Here is a 13,867-nt window from a genome sequence, read left to right on the forward strand (position 1 = left end):
TGTACATTTGCTGTGGAAAAGCACTGTATCTCAAAATGGATGAGTACTTAAGTTTTCCATTAAGTCATGTTAAAAGTACCAAAGCTACTGAAAGAACAGCTCTTGCACCTGATAATGATCTTGAATATTTTTCTACCATCAACCATCTAAGATACTCCCCAATTCATCTCCAAATATAAAATATAACCACAAAAGAAAAGCTGAGCTGTTATCTCCCAAACACAGAAATTGTCTTTGCAAAATAATAAATGAACAGCCATTTCCTTCTATTGTGTTTCCTATCTGAGAAAGAAACTGAAAATAAGTGAAACAAGTGTTTATTCCTATCACCTAGATAGCAGAGATTCTGGGGAAACAGCTAGAAAGCAAATGCATGTGAAAAGTCCTAAACCCTTTCAGTTAGGATATGGAAAAGGGAAAAAATACATCAAAAACATGGTTAAGGAGGGGGCTGCAGTAACTTCTGGTAATGATAGAATCTGGCTCAAGCAAGTTCTCTAGAGATCATTTCTTCCATCCCTTCATTTTATAAATAAGAAAACTAAGAATGAGTAACTGTCAAGGCCCCAGCAGAGGGGAAGCCACCCTACACCTCCCACAGTGAGTCTAGTTCCCTTCCCTTACCCCTACATCCTTCCAGGCTGAATTCCCCGTCAGAGCCACCTAAAATTAGGGAAACTCTGAGGACCTCCATGAGCTGCTTGAAGTCATTCCTAATGAGCCCCTGGTGCACTCCAAAGTTTACAGACCTGGTCATTTGCCCTACTATAATCTATGTCATAAAGCAAAACGTATTATGCACATTTCAGTGTATACCACTGAGTACACACTGTGATTCATTCATTCCCAAATATTAGATTCTGTAGAAAAATGGAAATGCTAAGGAAAGTCAATGAGAACGTATTAAAACGTGCAGGACAAAATTATCCTTTAAAATAAACTTGATAAAAGATCTCAATCTTTTTTACTTTTATTTTCTCAATCTGACATTAAAATACCATATCAACTAATCATTTTGAATGTGAAAATACTAGAATTTATTCAAGAATAGGTTAGATAACAGCTGTCTTACTTTTGGGTTGCTTTGCAATATGCATATGCATATGAAATAACTCTTGGGTTAAACAACCATAACACTGAGTCTTTTTTAGCAGAGAGGCCAACTCACACCTTCATCAGTCAGGATTTTTAAGATCTGAACAAGGTAAGTTTAAGGCACACAATCTGAGAGATTGGGGGGAGCCACCTATTATGTTATCTGAGACTAAGGACACCAAATTCTCAAGAAATATGTGCAAAAAAAAAGAAAAAAGAAAAAAGATTCCCTAAAATATAAAACTCCATGTATATTCACAACCTCAAAACGAAAGTAAGGAAAATTACTAAGCTAGAACATTTCAATATTCTCTGGAAAAAACAAAATGAAAACAAGGGGCCACATACTTCATTGTATTTGCATTGTTGTGTTCTGAGAGTTTTTGTCTCCAAACTGCTATGGTCTCATCATTTATTAAACTGGTGTAATGTGCTTGGTTCATCGTCCTGAAGTCAACAGCAGGGGAAGAATTCTGGAGGATTAAATAGAATAGTAAAACAGAGAAATCATGTAGGATGGATCTTTTCTCTTTCTGTTGACATATTCTCCATTTGGGTTTCAGAGGAGCTGGGGTGCACTGCCCACATCCCCTTCTTCACTCTCTCAGCTGCTGAGAGTGTCAGCTCCTAAAAGCTCCTAGCTGGGCTGCTGAGAAATCCCCTGGCTATTGGTTCACTCCATCAACATGGGGTGGGGGGCAGGGAGGGCGCACGAGGGGCAGGCAAGGTAGTACAAAGGCCTGGCCCCCTTGTCGCCACTCAGGACTGGCTGAAGGGCCAGCCCAACTTCAAAGATATCAAGGAGACTGGTTGAAGCCTGTTAACACTGACCTGCAGCTTCCCTTCTGCCCAATCCTGCCTCCTTCATCCCTATAAAAGCCTTTCTAGAGCACGCTACCCTGAAAAACTTTCTCAACATAAATCTGTCTCAGAGACTGTTCACCAGAGAAACAACCCCAACATGGCTTCTCCACATTTCTTTCCCCTCTGCTTTGAAGCACTGTAACATCAAGGCTTTTAAAGCATTCATTTGCCTTAACTGTTCACTCAACTCTGACAAAGTGTATTATTAAAAAGTTCAGTTATAATGTATAGTGCAATCTATGAAAACTTAATGCTCTTAATTTCTTATTGAAGGTATATAATTATACATTTATAAGAAAGATGGCAGAAAGGACATGTCAATAATGGTCTTGAAAATTCCCAATGCTGCACAGCATTATATATCCTTTATTCAGTGAGCTCTAACAAAAAAAATTATATACAGGCCAAAAAAAAATTTCATCTAGGGTCAGTGTTTCTCAACTTTGGATCACCAGAGCTTACAAAATCTTGATAGCTAAGTCACACTCCAGGCCAATTAAATCAGAATCTAAAGACACCAGTGTTGTTGTTCTTATTGTTTTTAAAGTTCCTAGGTGATTTCAATGGGCAACCCAAATTGAGAATAACTGTTGGAAAAAAGAGAATTGTCACCTAGCAGGCTTGCAGGCAGACACACATAAGCACACCTAATATGCCAACCACATTCCCTCTTCAATCCTATCTAGCGAACAACAACATGAAAGCAAAAGGAGGGGCTATGGTTTGCACTCACTAAATTGCCAAGACATGGGATGCAAAGTGGCAAAACAATATCTATACAGAACTCCTGCCCTCTCTGCTATTACCTCAGACCTGGCATTAGTTGAGTGAGTTGCATTTATAAAAATGGAGCCTGTCAATACACAGATGCTTTCTCTTAGGTCTTTAAGTGATTCTTCGAGTGTTATGGTGACAGGGGAAACACATTATTTCATCAGTCTCTGTATCTAAACAAATATTTATGCTTAACAGCATAAGTAAAAATGTACAGCCTTCATTTAAAAAGAGCAGTATCTTCCCAGTGATAGTATATTTTTAGTTTCTTTTTTGTTATCTTACAGTTTTAATGCATACTACTCTTACCAGCTGTTTAACCCTTAACCTGCCCTATTTCTCTAGAATTACATTATTTTATATCCTTTTCATCAATGTTTGTTTTCCAGTCCCAACAGTGCTAATTACAATAAGTTTTAAATCCAACTACTTAGATCAGATACCATATTTCTAAAAGTAATAAAATTGAGTTTTATGGTGACTTTCACAGGAAAATTAAAATTGGATATTACTCAAGTCAATTTCTTAGGGAAACAAATACTTCAAACTCTACTCATGGACCATAAGTTGCAGAGATTCGGTGCTCTTCATATTTCATTTCATTGGCATTTTGAAGACACAAAAAATAATCTCAGCATTCCTTAAGATTTCTCTGTGAAGCACTAAGCCGGGCCTAAAATAGGTCTAAAGCAGCAGTTTCAAATCACCCCAGATGGCAGCACTAAACAGAACCTTCTCCAGGCTCCTGACCTGGAAAATATCTAGTTGTCAGTTTCCACCATCCAACCTGCAGCCTCAGGCTCCGGCACAATCTCTTCTACCAAATCACAGAATTATACTGTCTGGGAGGCAAGAACATCGTGTACTTAAAGACAACAAAGTAACGGATGAATGGGGAGAATTTCCAGGACTCAAGGGGTCCCCTTGTCTCCACACTTCCTATTTTCTTCCCAACCAATTCTGATTCCTCCATCATCATGAACAGCTCTTCCCTGCGCCTCCACAACAGGATAAGGATCAGTGCACCATATATGGCTAGTCCTCCCTCCATTCTTGTAGAATAAAAATAGGTGGGTGAGGAAGAGGAGGAGAAAGCACAATAGCAAGGAAGGGAGTGGAGGGCATAAAACAAATCTGTGTCCCAGGTTTCAGAATGATTCCCCTTGTCCAGGAGGAGGGGAATGAATTATAGCCCTGCCACAGATATCTGAACCATATTCTCCTCTACTTTCAACCCTGAAAGATACTGGAATGTCATTCTTCCTTGACTTACCCACTACAGTGATGTAGGAGACAATGTGAAATGTTAGTGTGGTGCTATGAGCAGATGATAAATAACAAATGATATCTGAATATTATGTTATCTCTTTTATATTTAGCATATACTCAAACCCACTAATAATTTTTAAATTATAAATTAGAACTCTATGATTAAAATACCAAGAAAACTATTGGCACTTCAAGGTTGCAAAATGGAGAGGACATCAAGGCTTACCTTAATAAGATAAAATTGGTAGCAACAAAGAGTAAAATTGCTTTAATGTAATTATTTATCAAATATTAGTTCACCATTATTCCATCCCCAAAATAATAGTCGAAATTTTTTTTTACCTCATATTTGGAGCAAAGTACAAAAGTTTGGTCTCCTCCAGAGAAGATCTGCTTAACAATATGATATTTAAAGCGATCTGTCAAAAAAATTTTCAACAGCATATTTTTCAGAAATAAAACTTTTTCCTTGATTCCCCTTTTCTAATACTCCAAACTATGCTTCAGAATGGTCTCCTATTCATTTATGTCAGTGAGAAATCTCTCCTGGCTCTCTGCCCCAAACTACCCCTACCTCAGTTAAAAATAAATGTAAAAAATGGTATCCTCACTCCAACTCTATCCTACCCCCTCCCCAACTGCAAGCTAATCCTGATGTTGTTTCCAATTTTCACTCTAATCTTTTAAGCCACTGATGTGAAATTTAAAAGTCACTAAAATCAACAGTAACATGCCCAAGAAATAATTCAACATCTGAGTGTCATGTTCTTTAGCCCCTCCAGGATGAAGCTTGTCATATAAGGACCTCCATTTTCTACTCCCTGCATTATCCCCCATCACACCATATTCACGGTGACCCTCCAGTACCACCACACTGCTTTCATTCCTAATATACCAGAATATTCCCTATATCTTTTCCTTCCACCACCCCAGATGCACGCTGTACTTTCCATGATGGTGCCTTCTAGAGCACAGCTGCAATGGTGCTCCTGGCATCATGTGATTCTGTGCTACTCACCACTGCCCACTCCCTCACAGTCCTCGACCTGGCTAACTCCAAATCATCCTTTAAGACACAGTTCAAACTTCCTCTAGCCAGAACATTCCTTGATGCCTTCCTCTGTGCTCCCAAATTACCATGAAGGGTCCTAAAACCATATCATTTACATAATGAATTGAAATTTACCTACTTACATTATAAAATCATTTTGGCAAACATCCAAATGCAAATTTATGATCACATAAGTTAGGTTCTAATTAAACTTAGAAAATTGTGAATTCAAATTAACCTATACAACACTTGAATTTATTAAGTTGCTTTATTTCTTAAATACATGCATTCCTGCCAGATCTACAATGCCTTGGGATGAAAGAAATTCACAAATGACAGAGAAGAGGACACCCAGCCATTCTTTCACTTTTGGGAACATCATCAAAACCAAATCTTATTTATTTTATACTTCAAGTTCCACTACATTTTTAGATGTTCATATATTCATTCCATAAATCTTTATTGACTGAGAAGTCCATGCCAGGCCTTGTGCTGAATGCCAGATTTACAAAGAGGAAAAGAGTCCCTGCACTTAAGTTTCTTATAATCCAATAGGAAACTTTTGGTAGTTATTGTTTAAAAAAAAATCCTAAAAAAATAAATAAATAAATAATTTTTTAAAATTTAAAAAAAAAATTTTTTTTAAAAATCCTAACCAAGCCGTTAAGTCACTTTAGTCTTCAAAATCAAGGTTATTATTAAATCACACTTCTTTTTAGTGACTCTCTAGCTTCTTGTTAACCGCTGGATTTATTATTCCAGGTCATTCATATGAGTGATTGCCTTATTCTGATTTCCAACAAAACAGACACTGTGCTATTTAACTACTCTTAAGAGGAAAAAAAAAAGGTATTAATAGAAATCATGTTATGTTATGACCAGAATAGCAAAAGCAAAGGGAAAAGCATTAAGAGCACAGGCTTTAGAAGGAGGCAGATCTGGGTTTAATTCCTGCCCCCAGAATCTATGAGATGTTGGGCAAGTTACTTAACCTCCTTAAGACTCAATTTCCTCATCTCCAACATAGAAATAATAACCACTAATTCTTCAGGTTGTTTTCAGTGCTTAGCATAAGTAATGGAGCTTGGTTAAGCATTCAATGAACATTAACTTTCATTATCAGCAGTAATAATAAACAAAATTTATACACCACTAGCAAGGTCCTTAGCGCCAAAGTAACATTTTTTGCTTCATCTCAGTTGAGCTCTCCAGGATCTCAATTATAGAGCCTCATACATAGTAACTACTCAAATAAATGTTGATCAATGTTAGAAGATCTCATACTCATTTCCTCCATAAGACTCCACAGTAAAAAATAGGTATGTGCTCTATAAGTCATTCTTTTGTCACTTAAAATACCATTATACTCCAAGGAAAATCACTCTTACCAGCTCTGGCAGAAAGTTGGCCACTATGAGCGGCCCAGTAGCCTTTCACAGGGGATGGGCACTTAACATTACACGTGTGTCCCGTTCCTAATTGACCTTTCGCTCCACAACCAAATGCATAGATGAGTCCAGAAGAAGGCACAAAGGCTAGGGTGTGTTGTCTAGGGAAAAATAAATCAACTTATCAGCACAGTTTCTACTGATAGGGATATGCACTCAGACTGTCTTTTAACCCCCACATGTGAGCACAGCAATCCCTATGGATGCCCCCCAGAAATACCACCCCACATTTACACTTGTAACTGTTTTTGCAGTGGTAAGCTCTCTGTAATATCATCCTTCTCTGAGACGCTAGGCAATGACGAGGATGGCAAGACTTGGAAAAGGCTGAATGGCCTACTGCATTAGGCTTCTGAGATGACAAGGAAGAAGCAGGGTAGACTGGGCAAAATTTCCAAGAAGTTCTTTGAGGCTCTCTCACATTCCTTTCTTCATGTCTTCTTCCCATTCTGCTAATCTTTATCCCAAAAAAAGCCTAACGTCCCCATCTTGCTCTACTCATCTAAAACCCATCCTTGCCACACTCTGCCTAGGTTGGACTTGCTCCAAACTTTCACTATAGCTGTGTATACAGTTAAGATCTCTTAAAATGCTGGTGGTTGGAGGGACACCTGGGTGGCTCAGTCAATTAAGTGTCTGCCTTCAGCTCAGGCCATGATCCCAGGGTCCTGTGATGGAGCCCCAGGTCAGGTTCCTTGGCCAGTGGGGAATCTGCTTCTCCCTCTGCCCCTCCCCCTTGGCTCATGTTCTCTCTCAAATAAGTAAAAATCTTTTTTAAAAAATGCCAGTGTTAGGTTTAACTACATGCTCTGTCACTACAAAGACAAGATTCATTTCTAGGTCTTAATAGACAGTTGGAAGGTCTTCTAAGCACTCACCTGCCACAAGCAATCTGTGTTACTTCACTGCCCATCAGCTCCAGAACTCTTCTTGGATTAACCTCATCATTCATGGAATCATGGCCAAGTTGCCCACAAGAACCCGCACCAAAGGTAAACACACCTCCACTCTAAAAAGGGACAAACATCACACAACTGCATTTTATCTCTAAGTTTGAGTACTCTCCTCTAAAAGCCTCTGTACACAAGATTCATATCACAACAGTCTGTATAAGAACACTACACTCACTTGATCCTTCACCAAAATGACTTCTTTACATTGTTCATTAAATAGAAAAATAATTTAAAAAGGAAATTAAGGAGCACCTGAGTGGCTCATTTACATAAGTGTCTGTCTTCGGCTCAGGTCATGATCCCAGGGTGCCATATCAGGCTCCCTGCTCAGTGGGAAATCTGCTTTTCCCTCTCATGCTTTCTCTCTCTCTTTCTCTCTCTCTCTCTCTCTCATAAATAAATAAATAAATAAATAAATAAATAAATAAATAAATAAATATTTTAAGGAAATTAAGACTACATCTTTATGAAATAAAGACAATACTACTCAAGGGAACATGTATCATCTGTAAATTTTGAAAACTGTTTAGAAGTACAATGATATACTAGGAAACAAAACAAAATAAGGAGGAACAGAGACAGGTGAAGTGAGACGATTTTGCACAGTCATTCAGATATAATAAATTAAATGCTCCACAAGCTCCTTGGCAAGTTAGCTACTTTTTAAATAGCCATACGTGAACAAATGCTAAGGAATTTTATTAAAGCAAGTCTATAACAGTATTTGTTCAACATAAAAATACATTTTCATTCCCTACATGACAGTTTTAGAAAAATTAGGCTGACATTTTTAAAACATTAAATACATTGTTCTGTTATTTTTCACACATTTGTTTTAAAGGAACACAGAATGTTGCTATATACTATATTTTAAGGTTATCTATATTGAATATTTATATATTTAAACCATCAGTACTCTAAAATACACAATCAAAAATAAGCAATAATAATCTTCTATGCCATCTCCAACACCAAAGCATCACAGAACAAACCAAAACACTGAGTCCCTTACTTTTGTGAGTACCGCTGTATGTTCTTCTCCACAACTAATATAGACGACTTTTTGCGTTCGTAAGAGTTTCACGTGGCAGGGAGACTCTCGATCTTAAATAAGAGAAAAATCGGAATGTCACTACCATTTGTCTTTGAGATGAAACATACACAACTCTCTTAGCATGCATTTTGGGTCCCCTTGGATTCCTGACTCAGACTCAGCTTCCTGCCTGCACATCCATTTGAATGTCTAACAGACTTCTCATTTTTAATACATCCAAAACCTATCTCATTGTTTCCCCACACTCCCCAACTCTGTCCACTCTCCACACCCCCACACACCCCCACAGTTTCCCACATTCCATAAATGGCAACTTTATCCTTCCACTTTTCCTCTATTTCAACCATACACCCAACAATGAGCAAAACCAACGAATTAGTCCCACTGTCGAAGTATATTCAAATTCCACTTTATTCTCACTGCCTCCAAACTGGTCTTCCAGCCTCCCTTCAGCTAGCACAGCTAGCTGTGCTAAGTTAAATTAGATCACTCTTCTCCTCAAAACATTCAGTGCTTTCCCCTTTCACTGAGGGAAGCCACCATCTTACTTTTGCCTTACATGTCCCTACATCATCAGGCCTATATTACCTCCCTGACCTCCAGCTCTGCTACTCTCACCCTCTCTCATCCCACTCTTGAATACACCGCCAAGCTTTCCACATTTGAGACTCTATACACCCTGTTCCCTTTGACTGAAACATTCTTGGCCCAGATAGCTACATGTCCTCTTTTTCTAACCCGACCTCCTACAGGGCTCCACTCAAATGTCTTATCAAAAGGCCCTCTCTGGAAACCTTATATAAAACAGGAAACTCTCCTCTCAAACCATCTGACATACTATATTTCCACCCACTAGCATGCAATCTCCACTAAGCCAACAGTATTATCTGTTTTGTTCACTACTGCACCCTTACAACCTAACATGGGGCCAGCACATAGATTCTCAAGAAGCATGTGTTAAACAAATGAACATGCTTTTGAAGCTAAAGAGGTACATATAAAGAGTCTGCTTACCTTCTTCATCACTGAGCCCTAGCTGCCCTGCATTATTCATCCCCCAGCCAAAAACTGCTCCTGAGAGAGACAGGGCAAAGCTGTGGGCTCCTCCTGCAGCCACCTGAGCCAGGGGAATGCCCTCCAGGGACCTCACCCTCTGCGGGCTGGCTTGGGAGGGGTATTCCTTTCCCAGACCCAGCTGTCCATGGCTGTTCTTTCCCCATGTGAAGAACTGACCATCTGAAATAAAAACAGGATAACTGGTATTACCAGACATGATACAAGTTCCATTCACAAAAAGAACCTCATTAGAACAACAGAGTCATTCAGTAGAATTATCTGTTAGTTGCTCTGATTCAACATACCAAAACCTCCTGAGAGCAAGGGACAGAGATACTCCATGCCATTAAGACTGCCAAAACCAAAACACTCACTTGTCCTTAGAACAGAGAAACTGAGTCTTATTGCCCTTCAAAGGCTATTAATATTTATACAAAGATAAGAAAAAATGAAATGTTTAAGACAATTCAGTTTTGAGGAATGCCTGGGTGGCTCAGCAGATGAGCATCTGCCTTCCGCTCAGGGCGTGATCCCACGGTCCTGGGATCCAGTCCTGCATAGGGCTCCATGAGAGGAGTTCTCCTTCTGCCTATATCACTGCCTCCCTCTGTGTCCCTCTCTCATGAATAAATAAAATAAAATCTTTAAAAAAAAAAATCGGTTTCGAATGGGCCAAATTCCAGGCTTAGATCCACTAGAAGAGCCGAACTATTTCTAACCACACCAAGTTCATGAAACCCAGGGCTCATGAGGTCTAGATTCAACCTGGACTATCCCACAGAGCATCAAGCATGACATGTTGGTACGGACTTCCCTTCAAATTTATTCTAATATGGATAGCAAATCTAATATGGATTTGCTGGCTTTGGTTTCCCTGACTCCTTTTTTTTTTTTTTCCTTTATTTGGGAGCTTGAGTGACTATAGCTAAGAAAAAACAATCTTCCATATGTTTAAGAGCAGTTCTTCCTCCTACTCATTCTCTCCTGAGGGAGCAATGATGACCACCTTCTTCATCATCCACAGCCCAAGAAATGTATGAGCTACACAAAGGCTGTCCAAGAAACGCCACTGTCCAACAGGAGTGCGTAGACGCTAACCAGTTAGTTAAAGGTGTCCAGTTAGATAACATCACATACAAGGCAAAGAGAAATAGTTCCCAAATTAACATGACATTAGCATATATTTCAATGCTACATTACCAGCTGCAAGAGCCAAGCAATGCCAGTTGCCACAGGAAACTTGTAGTATTGTCTGCTGGTTCAGCTTTTGTATTAACCTAAAACAGAAAAGGCTTTCTTCTTAAGAAGGTATTCACAAACAGTAATCAGAAATATTCCCAACAGTTGTAATAAATAACATCTTTCCTAAAAGGCTTTTTAAAAATCAAATACATAATCTTACATGATATAATTCTATTAGGTCTTTCACTAACTTCCTACCTTCCTACCTCTTATGCAGTTATTGTTTAAAAAAAAAAAAAAAAACAGGGATCCCTGGGTGGCGCAGCGGTTTGGCGCCTGCCTTTGGCCCAGGGCACGATCCTGGAGACCCGGGATCGAATCCCACATCAGGCTCCCAGTGCATGGAGCCTGCTTCTCCCTCTGCCTGTGTCTCTGCCCCTCTCTCTCTCTCTGTGACTATAATTAATAAATAAATAAATAAATAAATAAATAAATAAATAAATAAATAAATAAATAAAATTAAAAAAACACTTCTGCATTTAAACCCACTGCTACACTCTGTTAATTCCACCTGTCTTCTCCAACTGAAGAACAAACAGAATAAGCTATAGAAGAGAGATCCCTAGGAATGTGGCTGCCTTCTATATGGCTCTCAAAATGAGGGTAATGCCATGATCCAGCAATCCTACTTCTGGGTATAGATCTATAAGAATTGAAGGCATGATCCCAAAGAAATATCTGTACACCCACATTCAGAACACCATTATTCACAACAGCCAAAAGGTAGAAGCAATGCAAGTGTCCAACAGACAAATGGAAGGAATGCCTGGATGGCTCAGAGGCTCAGTGCCTGCCTTTGGTTCAGGGCATGATCCTAGAGTCCTGGGATCAAGTCCCACATCAGGCTTCCTGCATGGAGCCTGCTTCTCCCTCTGCCTAGGTCTCTGCCTCTCTCCAGTAGCAAAAAGGCAAATCACTTTATGAATGCACTTAAGAGAGATATCCAGAATAGTCAAATTCATACACATCAAGTCTGATGCTGCTTGCCAGTGGCTGGGAGAGGAGAAATGGGGAGTTGTTATTTAACGGGTACAGACTTTAATTTTTGCAAGATAAATTTTTGTAATTTTTGGAGATTGTTTACACAACTATGGTAATGCACTTAACACTACTGAACTATAAAATGGTTAAGATGCAAAATTTTATGTGAGGTGTACTTTACCACAAATTTTTTTATCACAATTTTTTTTTTAAAGGACAAAACCCAAATTCCCTAGAATGGGAAAGAGGAAGATCATAGGAGTACTTTTCAAATCTTACTCCTCTGCTTGCACATATGAAAGACAGGGACAAGAACAGTACTTATTTCACATAGCTGTAGTAAAAAATGAATGAAAAAAATCCACACAACGTGCTTGGTGCTGCCCCACAGAACTGGGCACCTGGGAATATCTCCTGCTCTCTATTACAACAGCTTGCAAGTTGCCCCGATCCTCTTCATTAAGTCCATGCCATGGGAACAAAGCAGTCAGATGGACACACTCTCAGGAGAGGAGCATCTTAGAAGATAGATGCCCACTGGCGGAGAAAGAGATTATTTAGGGTGACAAGTAGATACTGCTTTTGTGAATGTTTTATTTTCTCAGATACGCAAAGCTTATAAAACAGAGTCCCAATATGCATATGTACCAAAAAGAATACAACTGTTTTTTATTGAGGTAACTACAGATTCACATGCACTTGTAAGAAATAATACAAAATAACCTTTGCATACTTTGTCCAGTTTCCCCCAGTGGTGACATTTTGTGAAACTATAGTAAAAATTATAACCAGGATACTAACAATACAATTTACAAATTTTATTTGTACTTCCCCAGTTTTATCTGTACTCAATTCTGTGTATTAATTTTATCACCTGTGTAGGTTCATGTATCTACCACCACAGTCAAGATACTGAACAGCTGCAACACCATAAGGATTCAACCATGACTGTCCTCCCCCATCCCTAGCCCCTCACAACCACTAATCTATGCTCCATTTCTAAAATTCTGTCATTTCAAGAATGTTATATAAATCAAATCATATAGTAGGTACTCTTTTGGAGTTGGCTTTTTTTTTTCCATCTCAGAATAATTCCCTGGACATTCATCCAAGTTGTTACATGTATCAATAGTTTGTAGAACCCCACTATTTTTTTAAATTGGAAAATGCATTACTGCCTAGGGGACCAATGTTTCAGAAATTTTATGCAGTAACAGCCCTTTTTTTCCTGGCCAGTTTCTACTCAAATTCCCCACAATTCTCTCTTTATGAGTCAGCCATTACCTTTGTCACAACCTTCATCAGTTACAGAAAGGAAGCAGGTCAAAAAAACAATAGGAAAATTACAGCCTTGAAGTGGAGAGGAGATATATATATACAAAGGTATAATATACAATGTGTTTTACCCATGCATCGCCTTATCTCCTCCCAATAACTTCGTAAAGATACATAATACATAACTCCACTTTTTAAGATAAGAAATCAAATTTAGGTAAGCTAAACAATTTGCCCAAAGCCACTTACCTAATTAATAATAGAACCAGTATTAGAATGTGAGAGCTGTTTGACTTCAAAGCTATGTTAATTTCCACAATACAAAGGTATGAATTAAGAAATTTACTTCAATTAAGTTATAAAATCATACACAAACCAAAGCCTCAGAAATCATCCATAATCTAGACATAACTAATGAAAATTAAATTACTATAACACAAATTACTTTGTTTTTTGAAATGAACTCTGTTCAACTGAAATATTTTTATCATTTATGTTATAAATCTTGTCCTTAATATTTACATAATTTCATTAAAACATATATAGCACCCTTTTTTCTTCCCAAAAATTCAACTAATTTTTTGAAAAATGAATCCAAGATACTACTTGTTCTAAATCAGGAAATAATTCAAATCACTCTTATACTTCCATGATCCTCTTTTCCTTAAAACAGCTTTTGATTAAAGTGACAAAAATGTAAGAAGAGCAAAAAAAGTAAGAGGAAGAAGAGTATTTTGTCCTTTAAAGGGGACAATAATTGGACGGGGAGGAGAGGTTTAAATTTATTATTTAAACAATAAACAAG

The 13,867-nt window shown here is 38.2% G+C and overlaps 1 protein-coding gene across 7 annotated transcripts in view; it reads right to left on the reverse strand.

Moving 5' to 3' along the window:
- Positions 1 to 13,867, reverse strand: part of HERC3 (HECT and RLD domain containing E3 ubiquitin protein ligase 3) — a 112,407-nt gene that overhangs the window by 47,191 nt on the left and 51,349 nt on the right. For all 7 annotated transcript variants that reach the window (XR_008662837.1, XM_055313197.1, XM_055313194.1 and 4 more), the window contains 7 exons: positions 10,765 to 10,841; positions 9,523 to 9,744; positions 8,467 to 8,558; positions 7,380 to 7,510; positions 6,442 to 6,602; positions 4,345 to 4,421; positions 1,444 to 1,568 (listed from right to left, as the gene is read on the reverse strand). Coding sequence is in view for 6 of the 7 variants with exons in the window: in XM_055313197.1 (XP_055169172.1) it covers positions 1,444 to 1,568; positions 4,345 to 4,421; positions 6,442 to 6,602; positions 7,380 to 7,510; positions 8,467 to 8,558; positions 9,523 to 9,744; positions 10,765 to 10,841 (885 nt within the window). In the remaining variant the exon portion in view is untranslated. The remainder of the gene's footprint in view (positions 1 to 1,443; positions 1,569 to 4,344; positions 4,422 to 6,441; positions 6,603 to 7,379; positions 7,511 to 8,466; positions 8,559 to 9,522; positions 9,745 to 10,764; positions 10,842 to 13,867) is intronic.

This window comes from Nyctereutes procyonoides, unplaced genomic scaffold (assembly GCF_905146905.1).
Source record: "Nyctereutes procyonoides isolate TBG_1078 unplaced genomic scaffold, NYPRO_anot_genome, whole genome shotgun sequence".
Classification (NCBI taxonomy): Eukaryota; Metazoa; Chordata; class Mammalia; order Carnivora; family Canidae; genus Nyctereutes; species Nyctereutes procyonoides.